General features: G+C 55.6%; 3 protein-coding genes across 14 annotated transcripts; all 3 read right to left on the bottom strand.

Moving 5' to 3' along the window:
• Positions 1–15: 15 nt before the first annotated feature.
• Positions 16–4,233, bottom strand: FDX2 (ferredoxin 2). 6 transcript variants are annotated; one of them, XR_013358171.1, is made up of 6 exons: positions 3,957–4,233; positions 3,699–3,753; positions 3,410–3,516; positions 3,003–3,146; positions 611–698; positions 275–412 (listed from the first exon to the last, which is right to left on the bottom strand). XR_013358171.1 is itself a non-coding variant. In XM_077859997.1 (5 exons), exons 1-5 carry the CDS (start codon positions 4,231–4,233, stop codon positions 293–295), a joined length of 684 nt encoding a protein of 227 aa, XP_077716123.1. In that variant the 3' UTR covers positions 16–292. The 6 variants fall into 6 exon arrangements, 4 of the variants coding, with proteins under 4 accessions (XP_077716123.1, XP_077716126.1, XP_077716125.1 ...); XR_013358170.1 differs by having other exon boundaries at positions 397–449; XM_077859997.1 differs by lacking the exon at positions 3,003–3,146 and having other exon boundaries at positions 16–449.
• RAVER1 (ribonucleoprotein, PTB binding 1) lies at positions 4,219–18,449 on the bottom strand. Of its 2 annotated transcripts, XM_077859985.1 has the most exons (14): positions 18,191–18,449; positions 16,583–16,649; positions 13,816–14,285; positions 10,295–10,486; positions 9,995–10,124; positions 9,545–9,639; positions 8,594–8,681; positions 8,087–8,298; positions 7,897–7,990; positions 7,685–7,821; positions 6,858–6,932; positions 6,199–6,339; positions 5,715–5,798; positions 4,219–5,609 (listed from the first exon to the last, which is right to left on the bottom strand). In XM_077859985.1, the coding sequence occupies exons 1-14, from the start codon at positions 18,407–18,409 to the stop codon at positions 5,463–5,465; spliced, it is 2,151 nt and encodes a 716-aa protein (XP_077716111.1). In that variant the 5' UTR covers positions 18,410–18,449; the 3' UTR covers positions 4,219–5,462. The 2 variants fall into 2 exon arrangements, with proteins under 2 accessions (XP_077716111.1, XP_077716110.1); XM_077859984.1 differs by having other exon boundaries at positions 7,685–7,990.
• Positions 18,450–18,674: 225 nt separating this feature from the next.
• On the bottom strand, positions 18,675–25,741 carry ICAM3 (intercellular adhesion molecule 3). Of its 6 annotated transcripts, none has more exons than XM_077859986.1 (8): positions 25,698–25,741; positions 24,955–25,046; positions 24,152–24,418; positions 20,560–20,865; positions 19,953–20,240; positions 19,367–19,621; positions 19,032–19,280; positions 18,675–18,940 (listed from the first exon to the last, which is right to left on the bottom strand). In XM_077859986.1, exons 1-8 carry the CDS (start codon positions 25,724–25,726, stop codon positions 18,747–18,749), a joined length of 1,680 nt encoding a protein of 559 aa, XP_077716112.1. In that variant the 5' UTR covers positions 25,727–25,741; the 3' UTR covers positions 18,675–18,746. The 6 variants fall into 6 exon arrangements, with proteins under 6 accessions (XP_077716112.1, XP_077716113.1, XP_077716114.1 ...); XM_077859987.1 differs by lacking the exon at positions 25,698–25,741 and adding an exon at positions 25,148–25,292; XM_077859988.1 differs by lacking the exon at positions 25,698–25,741 and having other exon boundaries at positions 24,950–25,295.
• Between the last annotated feature and the right edge of the window lie 1,481 nt (positions 25,742–27,222).

Genomic DNA, 27,222 nt, shown 5'->3' with positions numbered 1-27,222 from the left:
GGACAGTCGAGATACTGGAGGTGTGCGAGAGTTTTATTGTCTTTCCGGGCAGATTCCACCTTTCTCTACATACTGATTCTCAGGAGTGTGGGGGAGGCTGCCCCAGCACGGCTGGGTCCCCCCACCCAACCGGCGCCGGGGCACGGGGTCTCTCTGAGGCAGGGGCTTTGGTCTTCTGGTTGCTTCCAGCATCTCTGGGGCCTGTCCACGCCCTGGGCTGCGCTGGCCCCGTGGCTATTCCTCCAGTCCTGGCCCTGGGGCCGCGGGCGTCGGGGTGGCCCGGCTGCCCGCGTCAGTGGGGCTTGGGGACGTGGCCGTCCACGTAGAAGTTCCTGGTGATCTTGGGCAGGGTGAATTCGGCCCCCTCCAGCTCGGGCGTCAGCACGATTTGGCAGCCCAGCCGGGAGTTCTCCTGAAGAAGGGGTGCCATGTCCAGCATGTCCTCCTCCCTGGAGCAAGGAGAAGGGCGGTTCCGGGGTAGGGGACGAGCGAGCACGGAGGGGGCACCCCTTGGGCCAGCGCCGCCGCCAGCAGCTGCAAGGGGGAGAGAGGCTGCTGGCAAGCCCTGCCGCCCAGAGCCCTCGGAGCCGGGAGGGGCCGCCCTGCTCACCTCTCCTCGGGAGGAGCCAGAAGGTCCAGGTGGTCCTCGCTCACGTACACGTGGCAGGTAGAGCACGCCAGGGAAGCTTCACAGGCCCCTGGGGGCAGCAAGTGAGGAGGTGCCAGTGAGGGGGGTCAGAGACAGGGAGAGGAGGCCCTCGCCTTCCCCAGCGCCCCGGCTCTCCTCCCAGGCCCACGCCTCTACCCTGTCATGGACTCCGCTAGCTGTTCCCGGGCACCTCTGAGGTTTGCAAAGGGACGTCCAGGGTGCTCAGTCTCCCAAGGGCCCCCCAGCAGACTGTGGACCAGACCGTGTACACGGAACTTGAGCGTGGGCTTGACTTTGGTGTAGCTGAGAGGGGGAAAGTCAGGCAGGGTCCCTGTAGGCCCTTGCCGGGACCCTGTCGCTGTGCAGGGCAAATACGTTCCTGTCTCCCTGTTGCTCCTGAAGATGGCACCCGCTTCCTCCAGACTAGTGTGGCAGCGGCGGAGGTCAGAAAGTACGGGTTGAAAGACACAGGAGCTGTGGCTTCCTGCTTTTCCCCGCATGCATCCCCACACTTTGGATTGCTCCAAGACCTGTGCTTTGGGGGATAATGTCCCTCCTGGTCTAAAACCTTCCAAGGGGTTTTCACAGCCAGAATAAAACCAAACTCTTCCACTCAATCCTTGAGATCCTCCCGACCTCCCTCATTGCATTTCAGCCACACCGACCCCTCTGCTCACCTCAACGCACCAAGCTCGTCCCCACCACGGACCTCTGCACTTGCTGTACTCTGTGCCCTGGAATGCTCTTCTCTCCACTCTCACTGTGGCTAGATCTTTCTTGTCTTCAGGGACTGGAATCAACTGTCTTCCAGTTCCCCCATCTCCTTTTCCTTATCCTCTCCCCACTCCCCAACTCCTTACCTGGTCTTGGTATCTCTAATTTCTGCACGGCATTTACGGTAATCTCAAATTACCATCTGAATCTCTGGGTTTACCTGTGCTCCATCAACCTGGCCTCCTCTCTCTTATTGGCACTGAGCCTGGCATGTAGGTGCTCAAGAGACATGTGTTATAAGTGAATGGGACAGAATTCTCTCCTACACATGTTGGATAATGATGAAGCAGCAAGGTAGCCTCCTGACCCAGAAGAACCTCCCCATCTCCTGGGGATAAAATGCCTGGACCTTGAAGCCCTGTTTCCCACCTCATTAGCATCCTCATCCCATGAGATAGAGATTATCTAGCACAACAGTCCCACTAGGCACTGCACACTAACCATGTGCCACACATTAAACCATCTGTTTAATCCTCCATGGCAACCCAATGAGATAGCAGCTGAATTATCCATTTTATAGATGAGGAATCAGGCGCAGAGATGTAAAGTACCTTGCTCAGGGTCATACGGCTGGTAAGAGGCAAAATCTGAACAGAAGCCACTTGCCTCTAAAACTCACATTCCAATCTCTGCCCTGGACTCCTGGTGATTGGATTCCAGAACAGAACTTGAGGTAGGCCTGCCATGACCAGCCCCCCAACATCCCCACCCTCAATAATGATTAAATCAGGCTCTGTATTATATTTACCCAACAAATAATCCTGTACATTTTTTTTTGACTGCCCTTTCCAGCTGCTCATGATATAATTACATGATCCCCATTAAGTTGAAATTGACATGAAATGACAGGGGCCGGGAGGTCTGGGTGGCTCAGCGGTTGAGCATCTGCCTTTGGCTCAGGGTGTGATCCCAGCATATCGGGATCGAATCCCACATCTCCCTGCATGGAGCCTGCTTCTCCCTCTGCCTGTGTCTCTGCCTCTCTCTCCCTGTGTCTCTAATGAATAAATAAATAAAATCTTAAAAAAAAAAAATAAATAAATAAATAAATAAAATCTTAAAAAAAAAAAAAAGAAATGACAAGGGCCTTATCTGTTTTGTACAATGCTGCCTGGCACACAGTAGGTGTCTGATACACATGGAAAGGAGCACAGATTAGTAGTGAGAATAAGCTGGCTTTGAATCTAGTTTTGTCACTTATTTGACCTTGGATCCTGTCAACTTAACCTGGGGCTGTTTCCTCACCTATAAAATGAGACAATGATCTCCCCTAGCACATAAGCTTGTTATGAAGATTCAATCAGTCAATAGGTATTTAATGCACTCAAAGTAACATCTGCTTTTATTATCTTTCATTTAACAAATACCGATTTAATACGTGTTACATCTAAATACCATGGCAGGCAACCGTAAGTAGCAACAGGCTTTCTGATCTCCTTCTCAGGACAGATGACAAAAAGAAAACAAGACACTGAGAAGTGCTATGAGGACAATACAGCACACTGAGATGGCAGAGAGGCCAGGGATGGGGGCTTTAGCTGGGCCGAGGGGAGGGGATTGTCAGGAAGATGACATTTACACTGAGACCTGAAGGATGAGATGGAGCCAGAAGATCTGGTGGTAAAGTACTTGAGATATCCAGAGCAGCACATGCAAAAGCCCCGAGGCAGGTATGCACTTGGCTTTTTGTTTGAGGAACAGCAAGAAGGCCAGTGTGTCTAGACTAGAGAGAGGAAGGAGGGAGAGAATACAAGCTCCTGGAGGGCAGGAATTTTAATAACCTATATAAATGCTCACTATATAATTGCTGAATGAATGAAGGTTTAGAGCCGGTCGGAGTTTGAGATATTGGAAAGGAGTCTGGATTTTAGCCACGGTTTATGGGAAGCCATGGGAGGAGTTAAGTGACAGAGAATCATATCGGATTTACGGGGTCTTTTAAACAATGAATAAGGGCGTCCCCAGTTCCCAGTGCAGGGTTCCCACCTTCCAGGTCTATTCCATGGCGCTGGGCCAGGTGGAGAACATTGTCCCCCACTCTGCCGCTCACCGGAATCCGCTGGCCTGACCGGTCTACGAACACCACATTCACCCTGGGGACAGAGGAGGGTGCAGATGCCAAACCTGATGATGGGCGCGGTGGCCAGGTCACATCTAGGTTTTGGAGGCTTTGATGGCAGGGGAATAGGACGGTGTCGAAGGGGGACACAGGGCAAGGCGGGGACCAGAGAAACCTCGTGGGATAAAGAATAGGGGGCTTGGCCCCTGCACTCACACGTCCCCAGGCCGCTCGGGGCCGCCAGCTTCTTCCTCCCCCGCCGGCCGCGAGCCTGGAAAACACGGTTGGGTGAGCGGCCGCGCGGCGCCCTGAGGGGTCCGACGGACCAACGCTGTCCCCCAAGGCGTCCCAGGTACCTGTCGCTCGGAATCTTCTAGCTGTCGCTGGCGCCGCCGCCTCCCCAGACCCCCAAACGCCCCCAGGCCGACTCCACCAGGCTCCCCTGGCCGCCCGCAGGAGAAACCCGGCACTCACGCCTCCCCGGGCCACGGAGGCGGCCATGACAGGCGTCACGTGACCCGGGCCTGGGCATGCCCAGTGGCAGCCACGCGACCCGCGGGCTCGTAGTTGCCCGAGTATAAGCACCGTCGTCTGAGCTGGGCGCGCCAGGGGCAAGACCCCAGGAAGGGGCTGCTGGAGTGGGAGGGGGCCTGGCAGGCTCACCCCCACACACCTGCGGGGCCATCCCGGACCTCCCACCCAGGCCCGCTGTGTCCCAAGAACCAGCCAGCTCTGCTTTCTTTAAAACCATTTACTTACAAACTTTAATTCAGCAAAGGAAGGTCTGTGAGAGAGGACTGGGGAGACGACACCCCCCTGGAGTGGATGTGGACCCCCCCCCCAGAGTCAGAGGAGGGAAGCTGGTGGCCCAGCCGGCCAGGGGGAGGGCCCAGGATCTCCTCAGGCCGACAGGTCCCGCTGGTGGGCAGGGGGCAGAGCTTATCTGCATGAAGTTGCTGGACTGGGCACCGGGCCAACAGGCGGCCAGGAGGCCAGCTCCAGGTTATCTAGCCTGGGGATGGAGAGGCAGAGCTCATCTTCAACACGGGGGCGGGGTGGGGAGACAGCAGAGGCTCAGTGAGATGCACAATACCTGACTCCCACACACTGACATGACAGCCGGACTGGTTTAAGCTGGCAGAGAAAACCTGTCTCTGCACCTAGGCCTGGGCAGGAAGGATGATGGGGCTTGTTTGCCAAGACCAAGGCTTTGGCCTTCTACTGTCCTTAGAGTGGGGACCCTGGGTGGAGGTGCCCAATCCCCAGGCCAGAGCCATTTGGTCCTGAGTCAAGCTTCCGGAGCTCGGCATCTAAGAGGCTCTGACCACAGGGCCTGGGACCTGGCTTTAAGGCATCAGAAGGCAAGGGAACTGTGGCAGGGGGCTGGGGACCCCAAACTGGACTACAGGCCAGAGTGGGCAGGCAGGGGCAGGACACAGCCATGCCTGCGGCAGACACGAGAGAGAAAAAGGGCTGAGCCATTTCAAACCCAAGAGTGTGGAATGAAGGCCCAGACATGCTGGACCCTGAAGGAATCAGAGCTGGGGGTCGTCCTGGATTATTTAAAAAATAATACAAATTAGAAAAGGAAACAAAAGTCAATTGTCAAAGTTAAAAAAAGGGGGACAGTCTCTGATCCTCACGGGAGGTCAGGGGAACCTCCAAGGCACTCGAAAGGCCAAGATACAGGAGTGATGAGGCAGGAGAGGACTCCCAGAGAGACAGACACAGGCGGGTACAGGGTGGGGAACAGAGAGCAGGCCAGGGCCCCTCTCTCTTAAGGCTGTAGTTTCCATGCCGGGAGCAGGCCGGAGGTACACAGTGGCCCCCAGATGCCCCCACACTCCTTGGGTTCCGGCTGGTTGGTCAACGAAGTCTTTCAGAGATCTATTACTGAAAGGGGGGGAAAACACAAACAGAACACCAGAAAACCCAAAAGCGATTTGGTGCAGGCCCTTGAGCATCTCTGGCACTGGCCCCTTAGAAAATCCTCTTGCGCTTCAGGTAGGAATCTGCGTAGTGGCCGCCCAGGCCCTGGGAGTGCTGGCCCACGTAGCTGCCTTCTGGGCTGGGCTCAGGTGAGGGCAGCAGGTGGGCAAAGCTGCGTTTCTGGCCACCCAGTGGGGTCTAGAGACAGAGGGGACGGGGTGGCAAGTCAGAGGCCATCCAGGGGCCACCGCTCCCCAGTCCTGTGTGGTCCTGCGGCCCCCCATCCACTCACCCACTACGTACCTTCAGCAGGTGGCTGTGGCCATTGGGCCCAGGGCCGAGGCCCAGGAGCCCTTCTCCAGAGCCCAGTGGAGAGGAGCCAACCGCCTGGGAGACATGGGCGAGAGATGGAATGGGAGAGAAAGCAGCCCCCGGGGCAAAGGCAAGGGGTTTCAGGCTGGAATCCTGCCTCTGCTACTCATCAGCTAGGAGACTGGGGGGAAGATGATTTCTCTTCTCTGAACCATTTCCTCATCTGTCAACTGGGGCTGATCTCACCCACACTGTGGGCTACTGGGGAGGGAGTAAAGGTGGCCAGGAAAGCTGGGCAACATGAGGTGCAAGAGATGTAGGCATGGGGAGGGCAGTCTGTTTCAGTTCAGCCCTGAGCAGAGCTGGACGCCCACTCTGCCACCACTCCAGCCTTGGCCCAGGCACCAAGGGCCACAGGGGCTCCTGCATCCTGGCTGTCCCTGGGGAATGGTCCTCAGCTGGGGAAGCTCCTCACCTTGTTAAGGTGGCTCTGCTTGAGGCCAGCCTGCAGGCCACTGGTGAAGTAGGAAGTGGGCGAGCCCGAATAGAAGTGGGAGAGGGGCCCCCCACCGCCTCCACCACTCCGTTCTCCAAAACCACTGGGCGGGGGTGACATCTGCAAAGAGGTGGTGGGCTGAGTAAGACAGATTATGAAGAACCCAACCCCTTTTATAGACCCTCCCAAAGGCACCCCTCCACTCTGCCAGGGGCTTTGTTACATGATTAGCTTTGGCCAACGGGATAGCATGACGACAAATAAAGGCAGATGTGCCTGCCCTCCCTTCTTCCTGCTGGGAACCCTGGAACCACCTGGGGCCACCACATGCAGGACAGCATCACAGGGTGGTCTGCTGGAGAATGAGCTCCATGTGCAAGAGGTAAATTGTCCCAGCTGAGGCCCCTTCACCTGCTTAATAAGTGCCAGGTCATAAGTGCTAGAACCACTGCAGACTACTGAGCCCCAGCCGGGCCGCCAGGGTGACTGCAGGGAATCACCACCCACCTGCCACCTCGAAGATTGGTGAGAAATAAAATATTTGCTGTTCTAAGCTACAAAGTGGGGGGGCTGCTTGTTATGCAACAAAAGCTAACTGATTCGCCCAGGAGATGATGCAAAGGTCGGGCAGCTCTTACTTTGTGTCGGCTGGGTCTGTGAGGCCCTAGAGCTGGTTCCCGGGGGTGGGAGAAGAGCCGCCGAGGTCCCACATCCTGAATGAAAGTGGGAGAGGCATATTGGGTTAGAGGTAGCACCAGCCTCACCCCCGGCTAAATTCCAGGACACGGCTGTTACCGAGGAAGCCTGCCCCCTCCAGCAGAGGGCACACTACTGTGTGGAGGCAACTTTCAAGTGCAGGGTGGGGCAGCTGAGATGACAGTGTTTGCCCTGTGGCAGGGAGTGGTTATACCTTGGCCCCAGAGACAGCTGCCATGAAGGCACGTGGCCCCTGTGGGGTCGGGTGTTCACAGAGTTTCAAGGCCAGCTTGGCATCTGGGTTGTGTGAACTCTTCTGTGTGTTAGTATTGACATTTATTTCAGTTGTAATTTTTTTTTTTTAACCCAGTGTGGGCTGAACAGAACACAGGGGGCCTGTTGGCGGCCTGGCTCCAACATTGGCTCTGGGGGAGGTTGGAATCACAGGAGTAGCTCTCCAGGCACAGAGACAGGGGTCAGAGAAGAACAGAGACCAACAGGACACCAAGCCTTGTCTCTGAGAGGGAGAAGCACAGCCTAAAACCTCTTGGGAGATAGAGACAGGAAGCAGCTCTGATGTGCAGAGACAAGCAGACATGAGATTTAGGGTAGGGACTGTGTCTGGCACCTTCCCCGCTATCTCCCTAGCATCTGCCTGGCAATCAGTACTAGAAGAACAATGGTTTGAAGAATGATCTGCTCTAGGGAGGTCACCGGGTCACAGCAGCAGCCCTCGGGAGGGCTGACCACATGGCAGTGAGGTACTCACCGAGGGGTAGTCGAAACCATAGCTGTCAGGCAGCCCTGGTTCAGGGGGCAGGCGGGTGCTGGCGAGAGGGCTGAGCAGGCGGGACTTGAGCTGGAAGGCTTTGCTGCTGCCACCACCTCCACCACCAGCTCCAGGGGCTGGGGGGTTAGGCAGGTGGCTCTCAGCTGGGCGGCGGCTTCTCCCTGTGCCTCCCCAGCCCCGAGCCTCCTTACCCGCCAGGTTGCTGGCTGGGAGTAGGCTGTGTAGGTTCAGGTAGGGATTCAGGGGGATCCGGAAGTCCTTTGGGGGTTCCCCCAGCAGCGAGACCTGTGGTGGGAGGGCTGGATTCGTGAGGACCCCTGGCAGGCAGGACCGTGCAGGGCAGAAGGCTGGGATGGTACTGGGTGCAGAGAGGAGCCTTACCCCAGAGGGTGCTGGCAGAGGCCCGCTGTCTTTCTGGAGGCTCCTAAGGCCAGTGCCTCGGAGTCCCACTGGGGCAGGGGGTGGAGTGAGCTGGGCTGCTGGGGGACCCAGGCCTATGGCTTCCCGGTCACCCCCAGAGGGGCCAAGCAGTGGCGGCAGCAGAGGTGGTGGCTTCCCTCGCCGGGGTGGCAGCTCCGGGGGCAAGGCCCCCCCTACAGAGAGAAGGAGGTGTTGGTGTCCAACCACATAGGACCTGTCTTCCTGGGGCCCCGAGCCTCTGCTTGAACCAGGACCAGGAGGTATGTGGTAGATACTGAGCAGAGCCCTTTAAGCACATTAACTCCCAGGATGCTCCCGGCCACCCTAGGGGTAGGGGCCCACTGACAGATGGAGCCACTGAGACCCAGAGAGGTTAGGTCATGTGCCCATGCCCAATAAGCAAAGAGGCTCAGAAAGAGGAAGTGGGAAGGGGTCCAGGAAGATGAGGAGGGGTGGGGTCTGTGTTACCTGCAGAGAGCTCCCCAAGAAGGGGGTTGGCCGGCTGGGCCCCAGGCTGAAGGGTGCCCAGGGGAGAGTCTCCCAGGATCCCTGGCTTCTGGAGACAGAGCACAATCAGCTGGAGATGGGCCAGTGTGGCCTGGACAGCAGACAGGGGTCACCACACCCAGTACACCCAGACTCCAGGCCACAGCCAGTCATGGGCAGACAGGAGTGTTCCCCAGTGTCTATAACACCCTACCCATCACCCATCCGGCCACCCAATGGTGACAGAGGGCCTCCTGCATCCCAGGGCTCATCTGAGGCCCTGAGGAAACCCAGGGGACATGTCACCATATGCTCAGCATGTCAGGACCCCATACTGCTAATTGCTGTCAGACATACACAGAATGACTGTCCTTCCTACGCACACTGTCCCACACCCAGCCCCCTTGCTGATTATCATGGAAGCACAGTGTCCAACACAGTGTAAGAGCCACACATGGATCCAGTCACTTTTAGCCACACAGAGGTGCAAGCCCCTAATTCCATCAGCTACTGTCAGACATACCATGTCACTGACTTGGCCCTAATGACCTATCCAAACCGGATAGGTCAGTGGTGTGTGCGTGTGTGATTTATCTACTTCTATGTGTGTTGTACCTATTTGTGTGTGTGTTCATATGTGTGTGTCTTGGTCTGTACAGGTCTCCACGTATGTGCGCTGAGGTGAGGGCGAGAGACTACACTACTCCTCTGTGAAGCCTGGACTTTCTCTTCCAGACTGAATCACTACCTGAGTCCTAAGCACCTGTGACAGACCAGGATGTGTACTGAGCCCCACAGACATAACCAGATGTCCCATAACCCCACCAACGGCAAGCCACTGGCAGATGCAAGTGGGGTGTGAAATGGCCAAATGAGGGGCTGGGGAGTACATGTGGATGCGGAGGTCTCGGGGGCCCAGGGCCAGGCAGTTACCTTCTGATTCTGGGTCTGCAGGGCGAGCTGCAGCAGCGCCGTGGATAGCGCAGGCCCGTTGAGCAGCGGCATGGCTGGAGGTGCACCCAGGAGGCCTGGGGGGGTACCAGGAAATGAGCAGTGGACCCTGGATGGAAGCACCTGCCCTAATTAAGCACAACCCTGGGCCCAAAAGCTCCCAGAAAGCAAGTATGCCCCCAAAAGAAGGCCCAGGAAGGGTCTGCTGCAGGGAGGGACAGTCCCTTTCCATTACCCCGCTTCACTGCAGGCAGCTCTGCTCCCCCACTGAGGGGGGCTCAGGGCACCAGCTCCCTCTGGTGACTGCCACACTCATCCCAGCCCCTGCTTGCAGGCTCAAGTCACCTACAGCTTACATGGGAAAACCAGGGAAGCGCTGGCTTCTGAGAGTGCTGGGGACCCTGGCTGCCACTTTGCCTGGCCCCACCTTACCCTGCTTGCCCCCTGCATTGCCGTGGAGCAGGGGGTTCAACAGCAGCTGGAGGGAGGCAGAGGGCCCCAGGTTGTTGAGTAGCTGCAGGATGTTAGGCTCCGGCAAGAGCCCTTTGCCCCGATTGAGGGCCTGCAGAGAGAAATGGAAGAGTGGCTTAGAGCCCCACTAGGCCACAGGGATGTGGGCTTACCCTCCCTCACCCCCAGAATCCAGTGGGCACTGTGACTTTTCAAGAGAAGAGGGCCTGGCCCCTGGTTCCCCCACCCCCATCCCCGGGAGCACACCTCCCAGGCACTCACCGTGGCCTGGGCAGCGATGAGCGCGGCCAGCATGCTGCGGCCAGGGGGCCCTGGGGCACAGAAGGAGACGCGCAAGTGGCTGCCCCCCAGGGCCAGGCCGTCCGCCCGCTGCTGCGCCTCTTCCGCCATCTCTGCTGTCTCGTACTCCAGCACAGCGAAGCCCTTCAGCTGCCCATCCTGGCCATATGCTAGCTGGCATGGGGGTGGGGGGAGGCAGACATGAGCACCCAAGTGGCAGGGGCTGCCCTCACATGGCGGTCACAACAGTGACCAGACTCTGATCCTGATGATGACAGTGAACTCCCAGAGAGGGTGGGTTTTTAGCCCTACACCCTTCTGAGCCCAGTTCTTGCATTAGCTCATCGAATCTTGTCAATGGTTCTAGGAGGCTGCATCCTATCCATTTTTCAGAGTGAACAGCTGAGGTTTGGAGAGGTCAACATGCCCAAGATCACACAGCTGGTAGGAGTGCAAAGCTGGGACCCACCTCGCATGGGTCAAATCCCCAGGGCTTCCTGCCAGCACCACTTTGGGACTCTGATGGGGGCTGCCGAGCACACAAAGGGGCAGGGAGGTAGAGTGGCACACTCAAGCTAGAGAGCTGGGAAGAGGAGGCGCTGGTGGGAGACGAGATGGGTGGCTCTGAGGCACTGCTCAACGGAACCTCAGGCTGAAGACACAGCAGCCAGGGCTGGGAAGGACACAGCTTGGGAGTGAGACAGGTGGCCTCCAAGCTGGGGTTCACGGCTGCAAGTGCCAGTTAGGAGGGAAGTCACATAGCCAGTGAGGCCCCTCTGTGTCCCCTGACCCTGGGGCCAGATGTGTTCCAGGATTGAGACTTTTTGGAGAAAGGGAGGATGCCAGGTGTCAAGTCGGGTCAGGCTCTGCCACCAACTCAGGAAACTAATTTCTTGGTTTTCAGGGTGGTGTTGCTGCTGGAATTGTGGGTGGGTGCTGTCCCAGGGCACCCCAGATCTTGGGAGAGCGCCCAGCTGGACCTGCGTGCTCATAGGCTCACAGGAGTTATTTCACTGTTATCGCAGAGCCAGGCACACTCAGCGTATCCACTCGGCAGGGGAGGACAGGCTCAGAGAAGGGTGGTCCTTTGCCCAGGCCACAGAGCTGAAGCTGGAGCTGGGAGCAGACAAGGCTGCGCTGATGCCCTTAAAGAAGCTAGTCACCTCCATGTGGCTATGGCTGTTTCAAGAACCAATGATGCTTCTCCTGGTCCCCGGTGACACACAGTATGTTTTGGAATCAAGACAATGTCCACCCATGAGGACAGCAGAGTCCATGAAATGGAATATGGTGCAGTCACAACAGGACTGAAAAAGCTCTGGTGTCTGAGCACGAAGATATGCCCAAGACAGGGTGGAAGAACCAAACCGAAGCAGGCACGGCATATCTGGGTCAGGAGAAGGGGAATGCAAGGACATACACACACGTCTGGTTAAAAGGCATAATAAGATCTTGCTGGAAAGAGACACCACAACCTGGTTTGAGCAGGGGCTGCAGGCAAAGGCATGGGAGGGGGAGGGGGCTTCACTGCTGACCTTTCCACACCTGAATTCCCAAACAGAGCTGGATAGCCCATTCACAAAAATATATAAAAAGAAAAGGTTTCTTAAAACACACAAGGCCTTGTGATACCTGTTTTATTCGTGCCCACATCATCAAGATATTATGAAAACTGGCCTGTGAGTAAATGGCAAAGCTCACCAGAGCGAGCTGCCATGGCCTTTCCCGGATGTTCTCATCTCGGTGATGCTGAAAATAACATTCCCCACCACGACAGCCAATTCCCAGCTCGGCCTCCAACCTTCTTGGAAGGTGAGATTGCTGACTTAAGAGTGCAGGCCCCCAGGGTCAGCTGCCTGACCTTGACTCCCAGCCCCCTTACTGGCAGCCTGGTGTGGGCACATCACTCACATGCGCAGCCTGGGGCTTGTTTTCCTCACCTGTAAGGTGGGGCGAGCAAATGAACCCACCTCAAAGGGTGGTTGTGGGGATTCAATGAGAATCCAGTGAGAGTTCTGTAGGTGTGCACCTGCTCGGGGTGCCCAGGTAGGTGGCTCCAGCCGTCATCCCACCTCTACCGCACACTTCCCCTTCGCCTGACAAAGGCCCTGGTGCAAGTCTTCCCACAATGTGCTCCATCTCACAGATGAAGAGCAGAGGAGTCAAAGGGCAACCAAGGCTTCACAGCCCCCACCTAGGGAGATGAAGGCTCAAACCTCAACCTGCCTGACTTCCTGAGCCCGGCCTCCATTCAAGCAGGGTAAGCAGAAGAATGAACAAGTAGCTACTCACAATAACCCAAACAAAAAGCGCTGCTAGCCTCATTTCCAGATTGGGAAACCAAGGCTCAGAGCGAGAACTTATAGTTGGTCACGGCCCTGCTGTCCTACCTCTACAAGATAGGATGTGGCTGCCAAGCTGAGGCATCTGTGTCCTGAGTACCCCCACCTGGGGCCTAGCACATGGTCGGTACACCACGGAAGGCAGCAGTATGACCAAATGCAAAGTGAGTGTGGCGCAGGGTTCGTAAGATGTTGGAGGCCCCAGGTCCTGGCATGCTGTTTGCACAAGGGAAGCAGGACCCACCCATGGCCACAGAACTGGGGTCAGAGCCCATCTACCAGCCTCGGTCAGGCTGGCCTGGGGCCCTGGAGCCAGGCTGCAGCGTTCCCATTCCAGCCCTGCCATGCCCTGGCTGTACAGCCCTGGGCAAGGCACTTGGACTCTGTGCCCCATGAAAATGGGGTATTACTTGCCTCTCTGGGCTGTTATAGGATGAAGGGATTCTAAGTAATGTGCTCAAAGGGTGCTGAAGGAATGTCCAGCCTGTAGGTAAGACTACCTGGGGGCTGAGGACTGGGTCTGGCCTGTTCTGACCCCACTGTGCCTGTCACAGGGCTATGCACGTACACAGAAGTATGTGATAAACGTGACCTGAATAAACCAGACTGTCTTGCCAACCCAGTGTGTGAGTGTTAAATCCCTTTTTGTCGAGGAGGAAAACCAAGATTCAGAGAGTGACTTGCCCAGAGTCACAGAGCAGGGCTGGAATCCAGCCAAGCCCACTTCCTGACCTCAAGGCTTAAATGGACTGTGGGTTCTCTGGACAGCCTCCTTAACACCAGGCCTAGGGACAGAGGGCCACTCAGCAAACATCTGATGAACACAGAAGCGGGAGCAAGAGGTGAGCAAGCCTTGCACCGAGCTTTTACAAAGGCAGTCTCACCTGAGTTTTATAGGAGGACCAAGGCTACCGAGGTTAAACAAGTCGCTAAAGGGTGTACAGGGATCTGAACCCCGGCCATCTGGCTCCTAGCTGGGCTGTCACCCATAATACCACGTGGCCTTCCTAACAAGAACCCCATTCAAAGTGGCATTGCGGCTGCTTCCCTAAAAAGGGACCCAGGAGATTAGAAAAAGCAGGTGACTCCAAAGGGCCCCTCTGAGGTGCTCTGGCCCTGGCATCCGCTCCGCCAGGCTTCTGCACCAGGCACAGGGCTCACCTGGCAGAAGGTGGGTGTGTGGACCGCCGACAGTGCCCGGCGCAGGGCGTCCACGTCGCTGAAGCCGGGTGGCAGGTGGTCAACGCAGAGGCAGCGGGAGTGGAGCAGGACGGGGGTCAGCTGCCCAGCATCTGTCCAGTGCACGTAGAGGGTGCGAGGGCCCAGCGGTTTGCCCAGCAGGTCCGACTTGGCCCGGGCGGCCGAGTCCTTCTTCATGTACTCAGCGAAGCCGTAGCCCTTGGAGTGGCCGGTGCGCTCGCTGTAGACCAGAAAGCAGCGCTCCAGGCTGCCGAAGGGCCGCACCAGCTCCTCGAACTGCTGCTGTGTGAAGCTGGGAGGCAGGTTGGCCACGCAGAGCAGGGCGTCCGTGGGCTGCAGCTGCACGGACAGCTCGCGCTCCCGCAGGCGGCTCTGGTGGAAGGCGCCGATGGCCGCCTCGGCCTGCTCCCCGTTCAGCAGAGTCACAAAGGCTGCGGCAGGAGGGGGCGCAGGGTCAGTGGGGACCCAGAGGGCCCCGCCCTTCACCCCAGGCCGCCCACCACCTCCCTCGAAACCTTGCGTGACCTCAGAATACCCAACCACCTGGACATCTCAGGTAGCGGCCGAGTGAACGGCTGCCGGCCTTGAGCCACTGCTGCGGGCAGGCGTCTCCCCCCTCCAGAGCCCCGCTCCCCACCCACAGCAGCGCTCACCTACTGCTGAGTCCCAAATGTGACTAACTAGGTGACGCATGGCAGTGGTGAGGCTTGTGGTCACTGGAGCCTGAATTTCAATTCTAGCCCCTGAATGGCTCTGGGGTCTCAGTTTCTTCACGTGAAATGAGATTAACACACTCCTCACAACCCCTATGTTGCCAGCAAAGAAACAGATCCAGAGCGGCACCCTCTGTCCCCTGCCTCCGTGGAGAAGCCTGGACTTGAACCCAGGCAGGCAAGCCCAGTGCCTTGCTTTGCACCCCTTCTGCTCCCCTCCTTTCCAGGCCACCCACTCCTCTCATATCCAGGCCCACAGCCACTCCCGGAGCCTTCCCAAAGGCTAATCAGACTGTGCCAGTCCTTGACTAGGGGTTTCTCATGATGAGGGCCAGTGGATCTTGTGTGGCTTGGCTGACCTCCTCTCGCATCTCTTGCTGCTACTTCCTGGACTGTGCCGGACACACTCCACCTCAGGCCTTTGCGCCTGCTTTTCCCGGAGCGTGGAACCCTGACCTCCATGCTGCTTTACCTGGTTAACCCCCACCCACCCTTTAAGCTGCCTACAAACATCACATCCCCAAGAAAGCCTCCCTTGGCTTCTCCTGTCTCAGATCCCAGCTCTGTGCTCTCACAGGGCTCTGGAGCTTCTGGCCTAATGCGTGTAGGGTACAAACTTCCATGTCTGCACCTGTCTGAATAACATCCTTCTCCGCAGATTAGACTGTCTTAGCTTGGTTAACAGTTATGTACCCAATACCCAGCACACAACATTCAATAAACATTGTTGGAAGACTATATGAATCAAAGTGTCAGTTAACCTCTGGATCCTCCATGCCTGGCACATACGCACACTAGGTGCTCAGTAAATACTTCTGATTCGCTGCCCCTGCCAATATTTACTAAGTACCTACTAGCACTTTACATACCACAGCTTTTTAGGTTTTTAATTTTTTTTTTTTTTTTTGCTTTTTAGGTATTTTAATGTGTTCGGCCTCATGGCTAACCCAAGCAGGTCATGCTTAATATGCTGGTGAGAAAACTGAGGCTCTGGAGGGTAAATCATTTGCCTGTGGTCACAGAGTGAGGAGAGACCAGGACTTGAACCCAGGTCCATTTGCCTCCAGAGCCCAAGATCTTAAACACCCTAACCCATCAAGTAGGTCTCGAGGGGTTACCTGTCTTTAACTTCTTCTCATCCATCTTACAGATTGCAAGAAAAGGCCCTAGAAGATTTAATCTGGCACAAATCAATGCCTGGCAAGTGTAGACAGCCGCAGAGAGCTTCCCATGCCAGGGGTTGGGGAGTGCCAAGGCTGAGAAGACCCATCCCTGTTCTCACAGAGCCAGCCACTCAGTGCAGGAGGCTGGTGAGTGAGAGACCGACCATAGCCCCGGGTGACAGTGCTATGATGGGTGGGGCTGCCTGATGCCACCTGGACGGCATAGTGGACAACTACGGGCACCGGCAGAGGGAAGAACCTGGAACCTTATGGGGGCCCGAGGGGACAGGAAGGCTGGGCCACATCCCTGCAAGATAGTATCAGGAGGAGCCTCAGAGAGTTTTGGAGAGAGAAAATAATGAAGGTTAGGGCCAGATTTGATCAGATTTGTGACTGGATCAGAGCTGGCTACTGGGGGGAGGGCAAGCAGGAGCGTGAAATCCAGGAGGCAGATAAGCCAGAGGGAGGCTGCTACTTTGGAAGAGATGTAGGGGGCATGGATCAGATGGAAGTTGAGGGAATGGAGGGGCACCAATTATTCTGGAGGACTTGAAGGAGAACACCAGACAGGCCTGGGTGGCTGGCTGGCTGGGGGAAATGGTGAGGGAGGTGGGGAGCCCAATGCCCAGGTATCTGGCTGGGCAGCCCTGGGGAGGAGCACCAAGCCCTCCCACGATGCCCATTCCCATGATGGGCACCCAGGATGAGACAGAGTGGGAAAACAATCTGTCCTGCATGGCCTAGGGGACAATGCTGGGCCCCAAGTTCAGGAGAGGAAACACCGGGCCTGGACCCTCCCAGTTTCACGGACTATCACCTCCTGCCACTAGCCCAACCCACAGCCCCACAAACCTGTCCCTTTGTATTTGTCCACAAAACAGTACTTGAGCTCATAGTCGCTGAGCAGGTCGTGCACTTCCTGCGGAGATAGAAGCCAAAGGACACGGAGTCACCAGGGGCTGAAGGGAGCAGCCCAGTGCCACCTCCACATGGACCAGCTACGGAGGCAAATCAATTAGTATCCTCCTTTTACAAATGAGGAAATACACGCAGAACTGGGGTTCAGAGCCCAGCTGCAGACTCCAAGATTTGAAATAACCCAACACGCCCAAGAGTCAGATGGGTCTGAGTTCAAGTCCCAGCTCTGCTGAATGCCCTTAGGGAAGTAATTTCAACCCGTCTGAACCTATTTGCAAGTCTGACTCTTTCCAACATCCCAACAAATCAGGTATTAACCCATTTTGTAGATGAAGAAACTGAGGCTCAGAGAGACAAGGAAACATGTCCAAGGTCATGCAGTTGGCTAGGGCAGCAGAGGGAATGCCACCCAGGGGGTACCTGACTGGGGACCCTGTGTACTTAATAAGCCCACATTGCATGGCTTCATATGCCTCCTAATTCCCTCCTGCTGACAGAGCTGGCCTTCTGGTAAGCTAGCTTGGAAGGCCAACTCTGGGGCCCCCTATAGCCAGACACACCGTGCCCCGTGAAAGAGAGTTCCCAGCTAAGAGATGGTAGGCACTAGGAGAGGCAGCCCTACAAAAAAAACAGATGGTGCTTAGTGGCATCTGCCTCAGGTCTGTCCCCAAGTCTGCCCCTCCCAACAGTTTGAGACCCCCCCCCCCACACACACACACAGCTATGTGCCTATTTATGGGCAGGGAGAGTCAGTGGCAGATGTGTGGGTGGGTCAGAGAGCAGAGATTTTTCAGCAGCAGGGAGAAAGAACCCATCCCACTGTGGCAGGGCAGGGCAGACTAGATGCAATCTCCCTGGGTCCAAAGAGCACCGGGAAGCCCTGCCCCATGTAGGCCCCAAAAGAAGGGCACCCCTGGCCAGATCAGAAAAAGGAGAGAGCACAGAATAGTGCCCCCCCCCCTTTTCTGCAGGTCTGTGAACTGGGGGCAGGAGACTCCATTTTTCCAAGTTAATCCAGAGGCACTGGGGGAAGAAAGACCTCGGGAGCTACCACAACTTCCGGATCTCGCAGAGGAATAGATAAACGCGTGCTATGGAAAGGCATACTCTAGTCAACCCTGAAACTTCTGGACACAAGGTCCCGCCACCCCAGGGTAGAGGGGGTGGGGAAAGACACTATCAGAGCAGGGAGCAACTGGCATCCCTACTTCCACAGTCCCAATATAGCAGCCCATTCACAATCCCCCAACAAGGCCAAAGTTGCCCGCCCCCTCCCAGTTCCCCGCCCCTTTCAATCACTTGGTTTCGTCCAAGCCTGTGGTCGCCCCTAGCAACGTCCTCCCTCAGCCCAAGGTTGGTTTCTCCCTCCATCACTGCCCAGCCCCCCCCAAATCCTGCTCTTGGTTTCTCCCGATCCCGCACTGATCCCGCGCTTGGACTCTCCCGCCGACGCCCCCCAGCGCGGGCCAGCGTTGGTGTCGCCCGGTTCCCCCCGCGCACGCGCAGGGTGGTATTTCCCGCCGTGCCCCCCCCCCCCCATACCTGGTTGGTCACGTCCCCCGGGAGGCCCCGGATCAGTATCTTGCGGCGGTTACGGAACTGGCGCTCGGTATGTTCTAGGCGTTTCTGGATCTCCTCTGGATCTAGGGGCGGGAGTTCTTCTTCGGGCGCCCGGCGCTCCGCGGCATCCTCAGTTTCAACCTCGGCCTCAGCCTCCGGGCTCAGCGGGGGCCGGTGAGTAACGGACACGTCGGCCGCCATCTTGGGGAACCCGGCGCCTTCTGGGACCAGCGAGCCTGGGCGGAGCGGCATAGAGCGGCAACGAGGGCGCGCCCGCCGATTGGCCAGAAGAAGCCCCACCTCCTTCTCCACCCCCTCAGCCCATTGGCTAAGGCCCAGCCCGCCTCTCAGAGTTCAAGCCGCGTCTGGGGGCCGCAGGCTCCTCCCCTTTCTGCCACAGAGATGTCACTCAAAGGACGTGAAGCGCCGCGGGTGAACTCGGCGCGTTTGGAAACAAGCCACAGACTCCGGGGTTTGAGGGCTTTATTGGTGTGGAACCCCGGGATACAGCCAAACCCCCATCATCCCAGCTGGAAGCTCAGGATGGATTCTCCCCCACAGCCTCTTCGGGCTGCCTAGACGTCAGGGGTAACCAAGTGCTCCCCTGGTTCACACGGTAGGTGTCACTCCGCTTCTGCACCCCGAAGACGTGCAGTAAGGCTGCGACGGTAGTCACCACGCCCAGGATCGCTAACACCCCCAGGACGATGTTGACAGCGCGGAGGTTCCGATCTATGCAGAGAAGCAAAGAATAAATACACACGTTCTGCCGCCCCACCCCCGCCCTGGCTTTCCCATCTAGACCAGCCCCGTCTTGGCTCACCCTGAACGTTCATCACCACAGTCACAGTGTGTACGCCTCGTGAGCTGGACGCCTTGCAGGCATAGGTACCAGTATAGTTTAACCTGACGAAGAATGGGACCCCGATAGGCAGCTCGACGTGGGAGCCTTCGTGAAAACAGTGCATCTGGGGGTCCGGGTTGCCCCGAGCCTGGCACTGCAGGACATGGGTAGTTTTCTCTTTCCACGTCAAGCGCTGGGGACATTTGGCTTGGTCAATCTTGGGACCGTCTGTGGATCGGTCAAATGATTAGACACACTCGAGGCACCATGGCGCAAAGGGAGCAAGGGTTTAAAGATCATAGGGACCCACTCACACAGGACACGCAACTGGACGCTGCTGTTCCTGTGTAAGGTCTCCCCATCCACCTCGAGGGTGGCATTGCAGAAGAAGCTGCGCCTGTCGTCCATCTCGGTGGCGTTTAGCTGAAACTGGGCAGGCTGTCCAGGGGCCGCGGCCGGAAGTCCCTCCAGCATGACCTGGACGCGGGCTCCGGCCGCGCAAGTCACAGTCACTGCAGTCCCCTCGGAGGCGTTGGGTTCACTCAGGTTTAGGGTGGGCCCCCAGAAGCCTAAAGAGGGGGCATTGTTCTGGAGCTTACTGACCACTCCCTTCACATGCGTCAGACCTCACCCTTCCATCTGCCTTTTTCCTCTGGGGGTATCCGACCCATGCCTTTATGCTACTCGGCACCACCCTCAGGTCCCACTCCAATTTGGGATACTCTAGCTACACCCTTCGGGTAATTTAGGCCCCTCCCACACGACAATCCCTGCAGTCGCAGTCCCTCTCTGCAGGCTCACGCCCCACCTCTCGTTTAGTCCCCGCCCACATGTCCCCAGGGACACCGAAGCCCCGCCCCTTGCCCTCCGGGTCTGCCTCTTGGCTCCGCCCCCTCTTACTGTACACAGTCAATTTTTCGCGGGCCTCCCGGCCGTCGTTCCCCAACGTTATGTTGCAGACTATCTCCTGTGCGCCCTCCTGCTCCGCTCTCGCTACGGCTGTGGCTGTGGCACTGATCGTGTCCCCGTGGCTCTCGACTGTAGAGTTCAGCGTCTGGTTCCCCAGCGCCAAGTGGACTTGGGCCTCGGAGGCCGGGAACAATCCTTCCAGGATGCAGTTCACCGACCGAGTCGTTCCCACCTCCAAGATCCGAGGGACAACGAGGTGCGGAGCCGTGATGGGCAGTGCTGGGGAGAAGGGTAGGCGTGAGCAGGAAGAGGTCCCAGAGCCGTCGGCGCCCCTTTACCGCCTGAGACGTTCGCAGCCCCGAGCCAGGCTTCTGCCTTCCCAGGACACCTGTTCCTAGGACGCACCCGCTCAGGCTTCTTGTCAGCTACCGCGGCCGCGAGGCTCCCAACTGAGGCTGCACCGGCCTCAGGGGCCAAGGGCACGCCTTCCCCGGAGCCGCTGAGGGTCCAGTCCACTCCATTGTCAAGAAACCTCCCGGCCAGGGCGCCCCTGCGCTGGCTCAGCTCATCACCTACCCTCTGCAGTCCCGTCCCTCACCAAAGGTTCGGAGCTGCCTGGGCGCCGAGCTGTTCTGGAACAATCCCAGCCCTCGGGGCCTCAGGTCCAGGTCCGTGCGGCACGAGAAGTTGGCGAGGTGGTCCTCCCTGCCCGCCGCCACCGTGAACGTGACCTCGGCTGGCTCCCCGACGGCCGGTTGCCGGCTCAGCTCCTCCTCCCCGCGGAGCAGCACCACCGTGAGGTTGGTCCGGGGCGCCCCGCCTGCCACCTGGCAGGTCATGGTGAGGTTCTCACCCACGGGCTGCCAGCGGGGTAGGGGTGCCAGCTCCACTCGCTCCGGGAACCCTGGGGCGGGGGTAGGGAGGGGAGAAGTGTACTTATCAGCCGGCCCTGCAACTCCTACCCCCACAGAACAGGGAGGAGGCTGAGGGTGACCCGGTGCAGAACTGAACTTTGGGTTAATCAACTCGAAGGGCTTAATACTGTGTCTGGAGAAGTGTTTGCTATTGTCATTAGTATTATGATTGCTATTTCCTGTTTTGTGGGATACTCTGCCAGACTCTGAAATAAGTCAGATTTTCTGTTCCTGAGAAAATCACAGTTAAAAAAAAAAAAAAAAAAGGAAGGAAGGAAGAGGACTAAATTGGAACTACTTACAATGTTATTAGTACTCATAAAAGTTCCTGTTTATTTAGAGTTTTCCTTAGACTTTCCAAATGTCATTCACCTTCGTTCACACAGCAACCAAGTGAAATCTCTATTATTCTTCTCCTTTATAGATGAAGAAACTGAGGCCCAGAGAGGTGGGGTTGAGGTGATCCACCCAAGAACAGACACGTAGCCAGAAAGAAGCCCTGCTGGGGTTAGAAGGTGAGTCACCCAGACTCCAGACCAGTGTGTACACCTGCCTCCTTGATGTCACATCCAGGGACTCCAATGGCCCCTCTCCCAGCCTCTGTCCTGGACTCTGCCTTTGGCCTCCTCTGTCAATCCCAGGCGCCTGAGACTCTTACAGGGAAGCCTCTCAGGGTGCTCAGGCACAGTCTTGAGGGACTCCACACTGCCAGGCTGGATCTGCTCCCAGCTGCAGCTACAGTGCCCCTCCCAGGCATGTATACCAAACCCTGGGCCTCCTTTGGGAAGCATCGTATACCCTCAACAACTCAAACCTTGATCTCAACTATGACCCTGGCTACTATGAAAAATCTTTAACATCTTACTGTAGGAATCCCCTGCTTTCCAAAAGTACCATTACACCACTTCATTTTTATGAAAGACCTACATTAATTGTTAGTACCTGTTCTCGCTAAGTAAAAGAAATGCAAAGAGGATTTTTGCTTTTAAGAAAAAATGACAAAGGGTGCCTTGGCATAATTGGTTAGGCCTCTGACCCTTGGTTTCAGCTCAGGTCATGATCTCAGGGTCATGAGATCAAGCCCTGTATTGGGCACTGCGCTCAGCTCAGAGTCAGCTTGAGATTCTCTCTCCCTCTCCCTCTGCCCCTTCTGCTTATGCTCTCTCTCAAATAAATAAATAAACCTTTAAAAAAAAATTTGGTGAGAAGCAAAGATAGCACTCAGCATTGGATTTGCAATGAGGAGTTACAAAGACAGCAGGCACCCTGTGCAGTGACAATGGTGGTCAAGCTCCTTCACCAGGATCACACTCAGCGTCTCTAGCAGCAGATGAGCTTTGACTTGTGTCTGCGAGCATCGGTGCTTTAGCTCCATTTATTTAGTACATCCATCAGCAAGATGTATCCTATGGTACCAGAAAAGCCTAGGAGAGGTTAGTTTTTGGGTCTGAGAATACTCAAGGTTTTTTCGATATAAATTAATTACTTCTTCACTTTACATCATTTTGTTTTTTAACAATTTTATTTATTTATTCATGACAAACACACAGAGAGAGGCAGAGACATAGGCAGAGGGAGAAGCAGGCTCCCTGCAGAGACCCTGATGCGGGACTTGATCCCAGGACCCCGGGATCATGACCTGAGCCAAAGGTAGACACTCAGCCTCGAACCATCCAGGTGCCCCTACATCATTTTGACTTACAAAGGTTTTATAGGACTGCTTTACTTTGGGATAGTTGGAGAAACCTGTATTTATAATTTCAGAGTACTTAACAAAGAGGCCCCCATCTCAGTCTCAGGCACCACTGGTCAGAGATGATGATGTGCTGGCAAATGCTACTAATGCTCAGGAACTAGGGGATGGGGTGTGGTGGGATAGCCCCAACCTGGAGGACTTGCCAATCTCTAAAGTGTACATAACTCCCACTCTGGCTGCTTTTTTTTTTTTTTTTTTCCTGGCTGCTTTTAAGCTACAATGTGGCCCAGGGTTTGGAAGAGATGAGTACCATTGGCTCCTGTGAGCCAGAACCATGTCCTGACACACCCACATCCAAATCGACTCACACACAGACACCTATTGACACAGAAACAGGCACTCACACACAGTCCTGGATCCTGACATCAACGTACTCACTTTCACATTCACGCACACACACAGAGACTCATAGACACCCACACAGGCACACACAAATAGGCAGACAGATGCTCATGCATCTGTAAGTACACATGTACACTCCTACAGACATACATAGACTCACAGACACACACACAGGTACACAGACAAACACAGATGCTGGCCCGCAGCAGGAGCATACACATGGTCACATCCGTATACCACACTTATCTATGGAGGCTTCACGAAACAGTAAGAACCATGAGTGACATACTCTATTTTCTGATCATCATATTCCTTTAAATGCAAAGAAACTCTGGCAGGAACCATAAGAAACTGGTAGCAATGGGAGCTGGGGAGATAGACTCATCTGTTAGGAGCAAGGACTTGAGAGCCAGATGACTGGCTTCTCCACTCATGGACTGTGAGCCCTGCCAAGTGACTTTACCCCACTAAGTTCTGTGGTCCTCATCTGTGGAGGGAGGCTCCTAAGTGTACCTCCCCAGCCTGGAGCTTTTTAAGGATTGGATGAGCACCTAGTGCCCACACTGAAACAGTGAGCACTCCCAGCCAGCACTAGGAAATGAGGAAATGGAGGTTGACTTTTATGCCTTGTTATAACTTTTGATTTTGGAACCACATGCATGAATTATTACCTGCCATAAGAATAAAATAAATAGGGGCACCTGGGGGGCTCAGTTGCTTAAGCATCTGCCTTCAGCTCAGGTCATGATCCCAGGGTCCTGGGATTGAGCCCCGCATCAGGCTCCCTGCTCATCAGGGAGTCTGCTTCTCCCTCTGTCCCTCACCCTGCTCGTGTTCTCTCTCTCTCTCTCTTGCTCTCTTCCTCTTTCAAATAAATAAAATCTTTTTAGAAAAAAGAATAAAATAAATAACAGACATGAGACATCTTTGAAAAAATGCTTGTTGGGACCAAGTAAATTGATCTCACAGCTGTTGCCTTGGCATATGGTTGAGATGCATCTCTCTCTCTCTCTCTCTCTCACACACACACACACACACACACACATTCAGGTTCAGACTCTGGGTCAGAGGACTGGTCCGTCTCTGCAAACTCGGGGTTCCCTGCTCCCCCTGCACCACTGGTCATCTACCCCCACTACTGCCCAAGGCCAGTCCCAACTCTAGGTGCCATCACTCACGGTATACTGTGATCTCAGAGGAGCCTACCATCTGGATGTCATTGCAGAAGCCGGAGCAGAGGACCTGGCTGTCACTAGTCACATTGCTTAGCAGGAAGGCTGCCCAGCCCAGGCCGTTGCCCACTGGCTTCTTGGCTAGGGATGTCTCTAGAATGATGAGTCGAGGATTGGGGCAGTCTGTACTGCAGTTTACCAAGAAGGACCCTCCAGCAGGCACCAGAGTGTTCTCGACCTCCAGCCTCATTTGGTATTGCTGTGCCCGGGCACCTGTGGAAACAGAGGGACACTCTGCTGATTGTTCGGGTACCCCTACTTACCCACCTGCAGGCCCCACCTTTCAACATGACCTCGCTGCCTTCACAGTGCCTCAGTCGAGTGGGGAAGACAGATGATGGATCAGGAACTGGGGGAAAGCCCAGAGAAAGACTAGGGGAGACCCTGATGCAGCCCGTGAGCCCTCCTTCCAGAAGAAGGAGACAAAGCCAGTTTTGAAGGGAAAGTAGAAGTTATCTGAGTGAAAGAAAAGTGATCCTGGCAGAGGGAAGAGTAGCGACAGAGGTCCAGGAAGGGATTCTGTGTTGGGGTGGGAGACAAGTCACATGCAGGAACTAGTCCTCGGGGAGCCCCAAAGGCTGAGGTGAAGAGCCAGAACTTTCTATTGAGGCCACTGGAGAGTCCCTGTTGATGTGAGTTTAAGGAAGTGTCACTGCAGCCAGGGCAGCAGGGGGGTGCTCTTCCCTGCCTACTCCCCCAGCCTCTACCAGCCCCCCATCTCCAGCCCTCTCCAGCCTGACTTGCCTCACCTGAGGGCGGCAGACAGCAGACCAGAAGCAGGGAGATGAGTGAGTTTCCGTAGGCCCCCAGCAGCAGCCCCGAGGGCAACATGGTGACCAAGCTGCAAAAGGAAGTTGCCTTAATGAGGGCAGAGAGAAGCAGGCAGAGCACTCGGGGACGGAACCACAGTCACTGTCGAAATTGCAGAAGTTCAGGGGTTACTTTTTTGCCCAGAGCTGGGGAGGGCAGGAGAGATATTCTGTGGCCCAGGGGGTCCAGAGTAGGGCACCCGGCCAGCTGGACGTGGTGGCTGGTGAGTCTTGGACAGGGAAGGCCTGACTTCAACTGCTGAGCCTCCAAATGAACCAACAGGAAATGTTCACACGGTTATCTTTGTTCTCTGAACTAGGAAGACTGGGGTGAGGTGGAGGAGGTGAGACACCTCCTTCCTGCTGAACTTGGGTAAAAGAGGGGTGTTCTGTTTCAGAGAGGAAGTTAGCAGGGGATCTCCAGACCGGGACTGTCGTTGAGGTGATAAGGTGGGATTTCAAGGCAACGTTTCAGGAGGACAAGGAGGGGACGTCTATGCGGGGTGTAAAGGCATCAGCATGAGCTCTCCATATTCCTGGGATGAGGCAAATAAGAGGTGTGGGGGCGATGAGGGACCCCTAAGATGAGTGAAGACATGGAAATGAGCAGAGTCCACATCGATTGGGCCCTTGTGCCTGGCTCTGTGTTGACCTGTCTGCATGGCTGCTATGGGGCCCTTTACCTTTGAAGATCTCCAACGGTCTCCCCCATTCCCTGTGGTCCATGCTGAGGTGGGGTGTTTGGAGCACAGCTGAATCCCGAACCACTGACTGTCGAAGATGCCCCTTATAACTGGCCCTCAGCACCGTCCTTATGACCTCCTTGCATGCTACTCCAGGCAGCTGGCTTCTCCACACCCCAAAAATGGACTGGGGGGCCAGATGGTTACACCAATTTCCACTTGCTCCATCTCTCGAGTTTTGACCTTCCTTTGTGCCTCTGATCCGAGCTCCAGAAAGAAACCTCGTTGAGGTCCCCGATGGCACCCAGCATCCAACCATCTCCCCATCCTAAGGCCATGCCCCCTCCTCTCTGAACTGGACCATCCCCCCATCCCATGTGGCCTTTCCCCTGCTGCCCCTCCCAACCACCCATCTCCCACAATATCCTGAGAGAGTGACCAAAACCCAAATCAAAACTATTTGTAAATAATACTGGTCTCCCTCACTTTTCTAAAGTTCCGTTACGCCACTTCACTGTTATGAAAGCCCTCCATCAGTACCTCTTTTTTGTCAGCCAAAAGAAAGGTGATGATAATTTTCCCTTTTATGAGAAAAGATGAAAGCAAAAATAGTATTCAACACTGGTTTTACAGTGGACATTATAGAGGAAGTGCCCCCCGGGAAGAGTGGCGCCACCAAGGCTTCTCCACCAGTCTATTGGTTTTTTTAAAAAGAGTTTATTTATTCATGAGAGACACACAGAGACAGAGACACAGGCAGAGGGAGAAGCAAGCTCCACGCAGGGAGCCTGATGTGGGACCCGATCCTGGGACCGAGGGATCACATCCCGAGCCAAAGGCAGATGCCCGACTGCTGAGCCACCCAGACGTCCCACTTTATTTAGGCTGTTTTGACTTACGAAAGATTTCATAGGAACGCTTTACCCACGCGTGGCTGGGGAAACCTGTATATCTGTCAAGGGCTTATCTCCAGGTTATAGAAATTCTTGGAAGTTACAGAGGAAGTTAACAGGGGATCTCCAGCACTGTCCTTGAGGTGATAAGGTGGATTTCCTTTTTTTTTTCTCTAAAGATTTTATTTATTTATTCATGAGACACACACACACACACAGAGGGAGAGAGAGAGAGAGGCAGAGACACAGGCAGAGGGAGAAGCAGGCTCCATGCAGGGAGCCCGATGCGGGACTCAATCCTGGGTCTCCAGGATCACACCCTGGGCTGAAGGTGGCGCTAAACCGCTGAGCCACCTGGCTGCCCCCAAGGTAGGATTTCAAGGCAACATTTCAAGAGGATACTTGGGGGGACTTCTAGGAAGGGTCTAAAGGCATTAGCACAAGAGCTCGATATTCTTGGGGGTGGGGGAGACACAAATACAAGACCACAACTCAACAGCAAACAATAAATAAAATAAAATAATGGGCAAAGGACTTGAATAGACATTTCTTCAAAGACACTATATAAATGGCCCATAAACACACACAAAAAAAGATGCTGAAGATTACTAGTCTTTAGGGAAATGCAAATC

The sequence above is a fragment of the Canis aureus genome, chromosome 19 (genome assembly GCF_053574225.1).
Source record: "Canis aureus isolate CA01 chromosome 19, VMU_Caureus_v.1.0, whole genome shotgun sequence".
Lineage (NCBI taxonomy): Eukaryota > Metazoa > Chordata > Mammalia > Carnivora > Canidae > Canis > Canis aureus.
Note: the sequence above shows the minus strand (reverse complement) of the source record. Positions and strands in the feature narration are given on the sequence as shown.

Excerpts from the sequence above, each read along its gene's own strand:
- FDX2 (XM_077859997.1), bottom strand. The coding sequence starts at position 4,233 with ATGGTTTTAAAGAAAGCAGAGCTGGCTGGTTCTTGGGACACAGCGGGC. Across the intron at positions 3,517-3,698 it reads CCCGAGCGGCCTGGGGACGT|GGTGAATGTGGTGTTCGTAG; the intron begins GTGAGTGCAGGG and ends CTCTGTCCCCAG. Across the intron at positions 699-3,409 it reads CCATGGAATAGACCTGGAAG|GGGCCTGTGAAGCTTCCCTG; the intron begins GTGGGAACCCTG and ends TGCTGCCCCCAG.
- RAVER1 (XM_077859984.1), bottom strand. The coding sequence starts at position 18,409 with ATGGCGGCCGACGTGTCCGTTACTCACCGGCCCCCGCTGAGCCCGGAG. Across the intron at positions 14,286-16,582 it reads GGACAAATACAAAGGGACAG|CCTTTGTGACTCTGCTGAAC; the intron begins GTTTGTGGGGCT and ends CTCCTGCCGCAG. Across the intron at positions 6,340-6,857 it reads ACAGACCCAGCCGACACAAA|ATGTCACCCCCGCCCAGTGG; the intron begins GTAAGAGCTGCC and ends ACCTCTTTGCAG.
- ICAM3 (XM_077859986.1), bottom strand. The coding sequence starts at position 25,726 with ATGGGGGAGACCGTTGGAGATCTTCAAAG. Across the intron at positions 24,419-24,954 it reads CTGCTGTCTGCCGCCCTCAG|GTGCCCGGGCACAGCAATAC; the intron begins GTGAGGCAAGTC and ends CTGTTTCCACAG. Across the intron at positions 20,241-20,559 it reads CAGGCAGCTCCGAACCTTTG|CACTGCCCATCACGGCTCCG; the intron begins GTGAGGGACGGG and ends CCTTCTCCCCAG.